Source organism: Pavona decussata, unplaced genomic scaffold (genome assembly GCF_977016875.1).
Source record: "Pavona decussata unplaced genomic scaffold, jaPavDecu1.1 SCAFFOLD_69, whole genome shotgun sequence".
NCBI lineage: Eukaryota > Metazoa > Cnidaria > Anthozoa > Scleractinia > Agariciidae > Pavona > Pavona decussata.
Genome location: NW_028145488.1, coordinates 1,107,044 through 1,119,502, shown reverse-complemented (window position 1 = coordinate 1,119,502; position 12,459 = coordinate 1,107,044). Strand labels below are relative to the sequence as shown.

At 38.8% G+C, this 12,459-nt stretch overlaps 2 protein-coding genes and 1 pseudogene across 2 annotated transcripts; 1 reads left to right on the top strand and 2 right to left on the bottom strand.

Annotated features, from left to right (window-relative positions):
• Positions 1–291: 291 nt before the first annotated feature.
• On the bottom strand, positions 292–2,243 carry LOC146477691 (uncharacterized). The gene is made up of 4 exons (XM_085113147.1): positions 2,125–2,243; positions 1,281–1,388; positions 987–1,160; positions 292–413 (listed from the first exon to the last, which is right to left on the bottom strand). The coding sequence occupies exons 1-4, from the start codon at positions 2,234–2,236 to the stop codon at positions 388–390; spliced, it is 420 nt and encodes a 139-aa protein (XP_084969273.1). The 5' UTR covers positions 2,237–2,243; the 3' UTR covers positions 292–387.
• Positions 2,244–2,831: 588 nt separating this feature from the next.
• LOC146477690 (uncharacterized) lies at positions 2,832–7,103 on the bottom strand. Its single transcript, XM_085113043.1, has 5 exons — positions 6,728–7,103; positions 4,409–4,471; positions 3,647–3,763; positions 3,277–3,521; positions 2,832–2,885 (listed from the first exon to the last, which is right to left on the bottom strand). The coding sequence occupies exons 3-5, from the start codon at positions 3,666–3,668 to the stop codon at positions 2,832–2,834; spliced, it is 321 nt and encodes a 106-aa protein (XP_084969169.1). The 5' UTR covers positions 3,669–3,763; positions 4,409–4,471; positions 6,728–7,103.
• LOC146477689 (uncharacterized) lies at positions 4,824–12,459 on the top strand (annotated as a pseudogene).

Genomic DNA, 12,459 nt, shown 5'->3' with positions numbered 1-12,459 from the left:
GCAAAGATGAGCGCAATGACACTGCAAGCATAGCTACCATTACGCCCGTCGAGTGTTGATTGGCTAATCTCTACAGGAAATTTCCATTCTATCAGGTTGCTATGCGGCAGATTTTCCCCAGTGACTTCAAGATCCTCCCCTGCGGTGGGCTGATCGATGTCTACACGTTCGTCATCAGAAATTGCACCATTATCGACATCGTCCTTGACATCATCATCATCTTCCTCTTCGTTTTCACCATCTTGGATATCAAGGGATTCCTCGAAGCTGATACCTGACACAGCGGCTTTGAATGAGGTTGCTGCACTGACCAGTTGAAGTTTACAGAACGCGATCCCCTTTTTGACACACGCCAACTTTCCTTCAATTACTCTTGTGTTCTGAGACTCAGTTGTTTACCTGGCTATCTCCACCTAAACGTAAAAGAGTAAAAAAAATCTTTATCAGCCAAAATGATTTCCAGCTAGAGACAAGTGCTAAAAGGTTTTGCAATTCTTAGCATACACTTTCTGACTGCACAGACTCTTCACCAGGCTCGAGCGGCATCTCAACGTCAAATTCACGGGGAGGATCTTGAAAAACTGGGAGAAAAAAAGGGCTATAACAAGCAATAAGCCTAATTGACAAGGGCCTGTTTAACCCAGGTAAGTTGTTACCCTGTAATATGAGTACCGATGACTGTGACACCGATACAACTCATGATAAGTGGTTCCAACACTTTAGACACAAACAAACTTTAAATTTCACGCGGGTAACGCTACAAGTTGGCCATACATAAAAATGTTAAAGGTTTGCTTGGGCAACTTCTGCATCAAGGTTACTCAAATAACAAGCTGTTTCGGCCTATTTGGGCCTCATCAGCACGGCGCAGCAAGATCACCCAGTCTGAATTAGTAAATCAGCAAACTGAGCAATTAGCAGCCGTGGACAGCAATCAGTATAGTTAGCAATGCCTACCTTTTACCAACGATAAATAAATAGTTCACCTGAAATATTTCCCCTGGGGAAGTTTCCAGTCATGATATCTGCAACTGTACATGGGTTAGGGTCAGCATCTTGGTTTCCTGCTGCCTCTTCATTGTACTGCTGCACCCGAGATGTTAGCTTTGCCTTGTCAGCAGATATTTTTGATCGCAGTTTGGATCGTTGTTTTGATGACTCTAAAAAAAAAACTAAGGGAGAAATTCTCAAGGAAAAATATGTTAGTAGCTAACATAATATGTTACATATTTTTTTATTCCTAACCCCCCGCCCCTATTAGAAAAAAGTCATGCACTTACCTGCCAATTTGCTCATTAAACGAGTGGTCTGTTCAATAGATGACGCCAACATTTCAATTTCATCTTGAAGCCGAATGCTGCTGGTAGCGCTATGCAAGGCTTCTATTTCTAACAAACAGTAATTTTGATGTGTCAGTACACTAGCCATTGGTAATGCAATACACCATGATCCACAGTTAATGCAGCACAACATGGCCTTACCTATCTTTTGCATGCTTACTGTTCCTTTCGCAAATGGTTGTGGTTTTGCTTCCATAAATCATTGCACAGGAAGCTTTAAGCCGCCGTTACACGTTGAAACTTTTAGCTGAAACTTGTGTGCAACGGCGCTGCGAAACAAGTTTCAGCAGGCGTTGCGCCGTGTAACATGGTCGGTTTCGTGAAACTTTTTCGAACTTCCGTTGCGAGACAAGTTTCACGAAAAGTAGAACCGCTTTCTACTTCTGCAACGGCTTGCAGCGGTCTCAGTGGCGAAAAAACAAGAGTTTCACCGTGTAACACCACTTCGTGAAACTGGTCTCGTTCGCCGTTGCACACAAGTTTCAGCTAAAAGTTTCAACGTGTAACGGCGGCTTTAGAAACTAACTGATAGGTGGGTTTTGATCCCATTTGTTTGATTGATGGCAATGAACAATGAAACCGTAGGTTGTGATTTGAATTTCGGATTCAGCATGTTTTGAAAGGTGCGGTAAACAAACTAGGAAATTTTCCTTGCTCATAATTTGCACATCGAATAATTGTCAATTATTACACCTATAATAGATCTCATGGAATAATTAAAAAAGCATGAAATAATTAAATTAAATTCGAAATGCATGACAACAACCCACAATATCAATTTTACCTTGTGCATGACAAACAACAATGTTCTTCCACTCGTCTGCCTTAAATTGAACTGATGGTACATTATATGCAACAAGAACTTTAGTGAATTCTTTGTCTGATTCACTTTGCATCTTAACAGCCTAGCACACCAAAGATAAGAAGAAAATATGAGGTCATTCTGAAGCTATTGTATTTTCATATATTAACCTGAATTGAATAACCTTTAACTTTATTAACCTTTAATACAATACACAATACATACATGCCAAACAGCTGACAGACCTTAGATTTTGGCTGCTTTGCATAAACTGTTTTCATGTGATAGTCAACATCCTTATTATTGGCAATAAACACATCCCCATAATAAGATGGCCTTCTTTGACTGCAAACAATAGTAGGATTATTATAATACATTTATATATATTTTTCAAAAATAAAGACAAAAACATGTTTCTTTGTTAGACAACTATATCTTGATCATATTATTATTATGTTAAATCAAATGTTTTCTGAGATTAATCGATTTTGCTGCTACAGGTATTAAAACACAAATACAGGTGATATATAAAACTGTAATAATAGATTTCATGACCTACTTTCCTGATGACTGGTAACGATACAATTTCATGTTACCATCAACATGACAGGAATGCTGCCTGATAGAGCATGTAGGACAGTTTGACCAATCCATGCCTTGAAGTTGACTGAGTTCATATTGGCAAAACTTTAAATGAGCTCTTTAAATGAGCGACGGAAAGTTGAAGGATTGATTGTTGGCTCCTGCAAAACAGAACCCAACAAAACAATGAAACCAGTGCCCAATATGTTCAGTATATACTCAGAACTTTGTAGTTACAATGATAATGAAAGATAAGTCAGCCATAAAGAAACAATCAATTTTTGCATAAGCGGTGTTGCATGCATCACTTTGGAGATTCAACACAATAAATCTGAGTGATGTACTATTGTAAACTAATCCTTGCAAAACATACAATAAATAATAGCTAATAAATGACAAAGCTAGGTTACCAAATGATAAAGCAGGAGAAAAGAACAACACAGTCTGAATTGAAAGTGTATAAGCTCTCATATGCATTAGTGTGTTTATAAATTATTCGTCCCAAACACCTGCTACATTGGATAAAGAATTGGAATGGGCTATAAACAGTACCCGTCCTTTCATCCTAGACACATCCTCGAGTGCTCTGATAAATGACGTTTCAGACGTCTCTGGCATTCTCTTCTGGAGCGATTCCCAAAGCTGAAAAAGTCCCTGATCAAACACATAGCTTGTATCAGTACTAGTAGGACTTTCAGGCCAATACCCTGCTTGGACAACATCAGTTAGTGTCCAGGATGGAGCCACATCGTTGCAACTCTTGCAGTGGATTACAGATTTGCTTAAATCAAACCGACCTAGAGGTACACAGAAACACAAAAACACATCATGCATGAGACAAAGATTACAAAAAGGTGCAAGATTAGATATACATATGTTCAAACAGCAGGAAGAAATATAAATAAAAGTACAGAGTTGATACCTTTTTCATTTACAATAATCATAGTCTCTTTGGTATTTACAGGAATTTGATGTAATGTTCCAGATTCCTTACACTTGGAACAGAATTCTTACAGTTTGACAACTGGATATAGCTTGGCTTGAGGGTAGATAAAAACAAAGAGCAAATGTAAGCATGTTGACAATTTTATAACTAAGCTGTCTAACACTGTTTGCATTTGCCAAGCAATGTCATTCAACCCAAAACGCCTGTGAAACGTTTACAAAACTTCTACCAATCAAACATAAGCTGGCTTTGAATTTTGCTGATGGCCACAACAACACATCCATTTATAATATGGCGTGAGCAAAATTTGAAGCCAGCTTAATGTTTGATTGACTTTTAAGGGACTCACAAAAAATGAATTAAAGAGAAAAACAACTGTCCAAATGGGCTATTGCCCAAAGCAAGTAAACTTTCTGACAAATTTGTAACAAGTAAAAGCTTAGTTGGCCTAAGCTTGGCCTGGTTAGCTTAATGGGTTGTTTTATTTGGTTAAGTTTAGAAATCTATGTGCTTAAATCTTGCGTGTGCACTCAGAAATTTGCTTTTCACTATATATAGCAATTATTTCAACAATAAATAAACCAAAAATTATGTCAGTTAAATAAATATATGATATAATTTACTAGTTAACTTTGTTATTACATGTCATTCCCTAACTCATGCCTCATATAGACTCATATCATTGAATTATTATAATACACATGCATTGTGACCCTAAAAGAAATACAAAATACTTACCCACAAGATTAGGGGATATTTGTTGTACCCTCACTTCATCATCTTCATCCAAATCTATGTTATCTGCAATGGAGTTTAACATACTTTTATAATGAAACATGTGAATTACCAAAATCATACATGTATAAGAACTGCAGATGAAATGTGAGTGAAATTTGGGATCCTCCTGCACTAATTAAGGGTGCGTTCCTTTGGTCAAATCCAAGAATGCATTTGCAATCACAAGATTTTTTGGATTGGCGGTTTTGAAAGAAACGACAAATCTAAAAAAAAATTTCTATTACCACAACAACACGAAACATGCAACTAATATATTTCTAGTGATATTCAATAAATTTTACTTTTACAGCAAGAACTTGGTCTTACTTCACAAAGTTTGCAAACCTTTGTGTAATTATTGACAAACCACCCGCAAATGTCTAGAGTACATCACCTTGACGAGTATGATCCTAACATCGCAGTCAGTGGTTATAAACTAGAACGTATTAAATCCTGCAAACTGCTTGGAGTTCACTTCAATGAACACCTTAAGTGGGATGATCACATCAAGCACATGGTATCAGGATGCTACGACACTCTATCAATACTAAGAAAACTGAAATATCTCGCCAAATATGACCTCAGAAAGCAGCTAGCAGAAACATTGATTTTGTCAAAACTAGATTACGCCGATTTGGTATTTTACCCCCTACCACAATTCTTACTTTGCCGTTTGTAACAGGTTCAATTCGCTGCTGCAAGTTTTGTACTCGGACACTATGTTAAGAACTTTCGGGATGTACTAAAAATCGAATGGCTTCCAATCAATGAGAGACGAAAACTGAAATCATGTTTTAAAGCTTTGCATAACGCCGAGATTTGGCCAGATTATCTTAAAATAATAAAACAGGAATGCCCCAAGGAACTACGCTCAAGCAATTCAATTAGATTTATTTAGTGGTCCCCACCAAAAATGGCACTTTCCAAGACAACACGTCGAAACTATTTAACAATCTACCAGAAACTATTACAAACTGTAAAGATTACAGAATTTTTTTAAGACTCTCACGGAATTTTTTAAGAAACAGAGTACAAAGTGATTAGTTAGTTTTTACTGTAATTGGTTTCTGTTAATCCTGTTTCTATTGTATAATTTGTAAATAACTTAATTTGTTTTATTTTGTAATTGTGATTAATGTAATTTAACAGGGAAGAGCCACCCAGTGGATCTGTTAATAAATCGTTATTATTATTATTATTATTATTATTATTATTGAAGCATCGCACAAGCTGTAAATATTTTTCATAACAGCCTCTTGTGTTAAAAACATATAACTGTGTACAGAAAAGCGCATACTTGCTGTAAACTATTTCCTTTGTTTAGGGTTATCGGAAAATTCAACAACCTACCTTTTCTAGATCTACAGCTTCTAAAATGGAGTGTTAATGGTGCAAAGAGTGATAAAGGGAACTATACTGATATTAAACCCCGCTGACCAACAGTACCTTTTTTGAATCCTTTCCCAATGGAATGCTTGCACGGATTTTAAATCCCCCCCCCCCCCCCCCCAAAAAAAAAAAAAACAGATTTGGGTTCATCTATCGAATCTTTCTTCAGAATCCTTTTTACGATTTGCCCAAAGGAACGGAAAATCCAGTTTTGGATTCACAATCTGGATTTGGATTTTGAAAAAACTGTGACTGGATCACAATTTTCAAATTTCCATAAACACATATATAATTTTCATATATTCCTACACCTAGTTGTATAATTGGTTACCAGTGACTGTTAGGTAAAAACCTAACAAACTGCTCGGGGGTAACCCAGCAATGGACTAGCATCCCATCCAGGAAGAGTGGTGATTCAACTTGTGGCTAGAGTGCGACTTTACCTATATATCCGTATTTATTCATTAGTAACTATAGAAACATTTGTTGAGCACACATCACTCAAACAACAAAGCTAGGTCACAATGTTAGAAAGCTGGCGAACAAAGCGTTCTAACATAATTTGTTGTGGACAACAAAATGTTTGAACAAAAACAATACTTTGCCCAACAATTCAACAAAAAGTGTTGGTGAAACGTAATCCAAAACAGGGTGTTAACAGAGATAGACAGATCAGCCCCTACCTCCTACTAAAGAGCTGGTTGTAGAATAAGATGTAAACTTACAGTTAGGTCGCTTAATCCTTTGTAAAAATGCACAATTCACAACCAGAAGGGAAAATCTCCGACACGCGATAACGGAAAGGCGCATTTTCATTACGGAAGTATATGTTGGTTCACGACTGAATAAGCTTAATATAAGTTAACATTGTTATCATAATATTAAAGTTACCTTCGTTGGTAGATGGCAGATCGACATTTTCTGATTGTTCAATTTCTTCACGTTGGAATCGAGGTTTGTACGGGTATTTACTTTCCCGTTTGCCCGTTATAGGATCGCGAAAAATTAGATAACGCGACTTTTTTTTTTGCTTTTTCCCAGCCTTTTTCATTTCGTTAACAAATTCATCGGCTTCAACGAGGATTTCGTCGAGAGATCGATTGGAACTTTTGGCCGCAACTCTCCGCTTCGCGGCCGCCATTTTCTTTCTGGACTCATGCAACAAAGCACCACGGGAAGATATCAACCCTTATTAATGATATCCATAAATTCAAGTGCTTTTTATCAATTTATGCTATTCATTAATCTTACGGGGATATCGTGTTGACAAACCAATGGACTGTTCACAGTCCCCCTATTTTTCCGTGGGATTTGCGAGACTGGTACGCTTCGATGGAGCTGCCGCCATCTTGGTTTGTAAAAGCGAGCGCAATCTGGGGAGAGTGTCAAAGCTACCGAGGGGAGGGTAGTGGAGTAACACCCACTCCGGCTCCCCTCGGTAGTTTAGACACTTTCCCCAGATTACAAACCAAGATGGCGGCAGTTCCATCGAAGCGTACCAGTAATCCCACGGAAAAATAGGGGGACTGAAGGGACTGTGAACAGTCTAACAAAACGCAATTACCGGCTCCTGATCCCGGGCGCAACTTCCGAGCCCACAGTAATTTGGCCGGCGGTAAATATTTTGTGTAACGCAATCGTAACGCAATATAAACTCATCGGTCCACGATCGAATTGAACTCGAATTGAACCCCGGGGGGGGGGAGGGGGGGTACTCCCAAAAAAATTGGGTAGGGGTGTGCGGCCCGCTTCCCAAAACCCTTACCCTATTTATGACCAAAATCTGCGATTTTCCCTACCCTATTTATGACCTGACCAAAAATTTGATACCCTATTTATGACCTGATAGTGTCTGGTCAACTTCAGTTCAAAACTCCCCCGAAGCCCAGCGCGTGACTGGAGCGCGTGACAAGCCGTAGCGGCACGTACACAGTTGCCGTAAACATCATAATGAAGAAGTAGTTTCTTCTAAAAAAAAAAAAAAACGAATGCAAGACTAGAGTGCAAAAATCGATACCCTATTTATTACCAAAATGGCGGCAAAATGGCTAAAATCGATAACCTATTTATGACCAAAGTGGCTGAAAAACCATACCCTCTGGCGCCGCACATACCTTTATAGCCCATATAGGGGAGTACCCGCCCCCCCCCGGGAATTGAACTCTTCTGGACCCTGTCTTTTCGGTTGGAAAATCAAGTTCACTTCAAAGCATTCGGTTTGCAAGTGACGTCATCGCCGTCATGAAAGTTTTCTCAAAGGCTCGGCTTTTGTTTGTTCCACCGATGTGGCCGGCTCTTCCTTGTCCAGTAAATCTGTGGAATCTGCAGGTAAATTGGCTACAATTTCCATAAATTTTAACATTGAAGTAAAAGACGGACCAAAATGAAAACAATTCTCATGGTTTAAAATGAATGAATACTTTCCGGGGTACAACTTGCCCACCAAACAAAATTTAATTTAATTTAGTCTGCATTTTACCCCTGGTCTGCAGCGTTCAGTCTGCATTTTATCCCGAGTCTGCATTTTACCCCCAGTCTGCAGTCTGCAGTCTGCATTTTACACTGACCGACCAGAAGATAGCCTTTGACAGTGCTTTTTCTCTGGTATGAAAGACAAAAAGGAGAACAACCAAAGAACAATTCTAGGACGTAATTTGCTGAAAAGAATTGTACTATATGATAAATGCTAAATTCTCCTTTAAATGTGTGTAATATTTCTTAGTAATTGTAAGGAGAATTTAATTGTCAACATTTAATTTAATAACACTGAGAAAAGGTGTAATTTTTTTATTTTTTAGCATCTGAAATCGACCGTTTTCTCAGGAAGATGCTTATTTCAAGCTACACTTGTATTCCTATGTACGGAACATGAAATACTATCTTCATTTTCTGCAAAAAAAAAAGTTAAAATGCGAAAATGTGCTGTTGCCGAACGATTCAAGGACTGTTTTTAACGCTGAATTATCTACTCAGGTTATAAAAGAAGCAATAAACATGTTGGCTTTGTACCTTCTATGACAAATTTATTACGTTCACCGGGCTCCCCAACAAGCATCCAGCATTAACATAATACCGTTTGAAGTGGTCTCGATCGACATCTCGCAGCCGCGGCAAATAATCAGAAATCCAGCTTCTTTTTGGTCGAGTTCGTACGAAATCCACCACAAAACTAAAAAAATTTTAGAGGAGCAGTGAATTTTCCAAATAACTTAAACTACCGAGGGTTAAGAACACAAGAAGACGCATTTCTATGCCGCCATGTTTGTTTTTTCATCACATCCCGCTACGGGAAGTTGTAACGGGTTAACCCGCAAGTGTCCGAGAGGCACGAAATCAACTTAATTCTTGAAAGAAACAACTTGCGATCTGGTCTAGCGCATTTTAGAAAAAATAGGCACTCGAAGGACTGCATGTGGTTTCAGCTACCATAATGAAAAGTTATTGCCTATGTTCGAGTGACCCTCAAAAAAGTCATTGTAAGAAAATGAAAAGGAATCTCTTCAAAGATCAATAAATTATGTGTGACTGTTACATTTACTGTAGGTTTTTAGTCTGTTTTATTTACTCCCTTTTTGTGCATAAATGAAAAAGTTGCAAAGCTGGGGTGTTACTTCGGTAGGTGTATGTTATATGTTAGTGGGGTTGCAAACTTGTAGGGAGGTTATTTTCCAAGTGGTAAAGGGGGATTTTTAGACTGCCATTATAGGCATCTCTCTAGCGATTACAAGTTTTGTGTATTTATGATCTGTAGCAAAGTCAGCGACCAAAGGAATTCTAAACTATAAAATTCAGAGGGGTAAATGAACAGCTCTAGGTAGTGCCAAAATTATGCAGCGTAATTTGATCGTGTTGTCATATGGGCGAATTTGGTATGCGCTGGAGGATTTCGGTTTGTTTACACTTTTTAAAATACACATGGGACAGTAATAACAGATTTGGTTTGGCTCTCCCATGGCCCAAGACTCCCATGGTTTACATAAGATCGCATGGTGAGGAAATTCCGTTAGGATCAAGACACACAGATAAACAGACAATAAGCTTTCTTAATTGAAAAATTTATTCAGACAGACCTGTCTTCACCCTTGAAAAGCAAACACGTTCAATTTTCGCCTCGAATGAAGCTACGTGATCCAAGCGCACTGCGAGTCACTAAAGCACAATTTCTCGACTCTATTAAAGACATTAAACTGAGTACGTTTTTCGAAAATTTTGCCAAAGCTATTTGAAATATGACAAATCGATCAATTTAACATAAAGCACTGTAAAATTCACATTCAAACCTGCAGTATTTTGTGGATTTCCAGGAGCTCACAAAAATTTCCGAGAACGCCTACAGCTCATGTGATGATTTGCAGATCTTGTTTGCGATCGCACATGTTTCGCCTTGACAAAATCTCGAACAGGAATTTCTTCGCTATGAACTCACCGATTTCCTCTTTTTTAGCAGCCGAGTGTTTCTTAGAAGTTGTTCTTTTGATTTACGGAAAATAGACTGACTGACTTTTATTGTACTGGGGTGATAATTTTTGACAAACTTGACAATTATTTTGTTATTTCTGCCGACAGTCAAACTTTTTCGGGTTTTGAAATGACAGCACCTGAGGAGCTTTTTAGGAGCTTTGCAGTCCGTTTTATTATATCTCAATCTTGTTCTTTTCCAACGTTCTGCATACGCGGGGTACCGGTTTTGTGTACGATTTTGCTAGTTTTAATTTTGAAGATATAGATAACAGGATGCAAGACGGGGTGAGGTATTTTACAGTATAAGGACACAGTAGGTCCGCATGAAATCAGAATCAGCTTTATTGTGGTTTGCTCAAAACGTTGATCTCGAAGCGAGGAAATTTAAGAAACATTCTAGAGAGGGGTACCCATGAGAGTTGTGAATGTCCCACTACTCTCTGTCCCTGAGGTTTATAACCTTACGTAAGCTTTCATAACAATTCATAACATTGCGGTAAGCTTCTCAGATATTCTGGAGCTCAATTTCAACGGCGGTTATTTTTAATACCTATTATCTAAGTTTGGGGGAGTTTCTTGTTTGAAAAGCACTGGTCAGGCATTTACAAGTAAGGTACCATCAGTGAAGAACTTAATTGTAATTTCAATAATGTGATATGTTTGCTGACTTGCAGCATTTGTGGTATTTATTAATTGCAGGGTCAGCCATCACTACAGTTTAGGCTTAGATTTAACAAAAAACAATATGCATTTGGTTCTTGAAGGAAAGCAACAACAGTTTATACTGAACTGACAAAAATAACTAATGGCTCGTGCTGGCACTTATTCAAAGGAAAAAAAGGACCAGTATACTTGTAAATAACCAGTATACTTGTAAATAATAATAATAATAATAATAATAATAATAATAATAATAATAATAAGGTCAAAAGTTTGGTTACCTTGTGAATGGGACAAAGAGTTGGCTTATTGTGAAGTCTAGGGAACTCGCGGAGGAAGCAAAGAGGGTGTTTGGAGAGGAAGTCAACATAACGACTGAAGGTCAGCGCCATCTGCGAGCAGTTATTGCGTCGCAAGAATACAGAGATCAGTATTGTGAGGAGAAGGTTCGTGCATGGAAAGAGGAAATCGAACGTCTCTCTGAAATAGCGAAGAGTTAGCCTCCTGAGGCGTATATTGCTTTCACAAAAGGTTACATGTCGAAGTTCAACTTCATGCGCACGATTGAATCGTTTGAAGTTTATGTCGATCCAATCCAGGAAGTGATTGAAGATTTACTACTCCCCACTTTGTTCGGTCAATAAGAGCCTCTCCCTAACGAGGTGCGCAGACTTGCTAACTTAGCAACGGGTCAAGGGGGTCTAGGCATTCCTGATCTGAAATCCGAGGCACCGCAGCAGTTTGCTGCCTCGAGACTAATAACCACCGCGCACGTAGATTCTATTACTTTACAGAGTACCATCATGGTGCCAGGAGAAAGATCTACGGAGGAGCTAAAGAGGCATCAACAATCACTTAAGAGAGCAAGTGCCAAAGAGAAAATGGATAGCATTGATTCAAGCCTCTCCAAAGCGCGCTGCGTCTGGTTAACCAATCGAGGGACAAGGGCGCAAGTTCTTTGCTGAATGCGATGCCACTCGCAGACAAAGGTTTAGCCCTCAACAAGCAAGAGTTCAGAGACTCGCTACGCTTGCGTTATGACTTGCCCTTAGTCCATTTACCAAGTCATTGCATATGTGGGGATAAATTCACCGTTAGTCACGCCCTCTCTTGTAAAAAGGGGGGTTTGTAGCGCAGAGACAGGACGGTGTACGGAACTTGTTAATGACATTCATCGACAAGATCTGCAATAATGTCGAAATCGAACCACGCCTTCAACCCCTGGACAACGAGCGATTTAATTTGAGGAGCGCTGTTACAAGTTCTGAGGCAAGGTTGGACATCAAAGCGGGAGGTTTCTGGGCGAGAGGAGTTACGGCATTTTTTGATGTTAGAGTTACGCACTTCAACTCCAAATGATACAAGAGCAAGCCAACATCGGAAGTGTTCAAAGAGCAAGAAGAAGAGAAGAAGCGCAAGTACCAGCAGCGGGTGTTAGATGAAGAAATGGGTTCGTTTACGCCTTTAGTGTTTGGAACCAATGGCGGAATGGGAAACGAGTG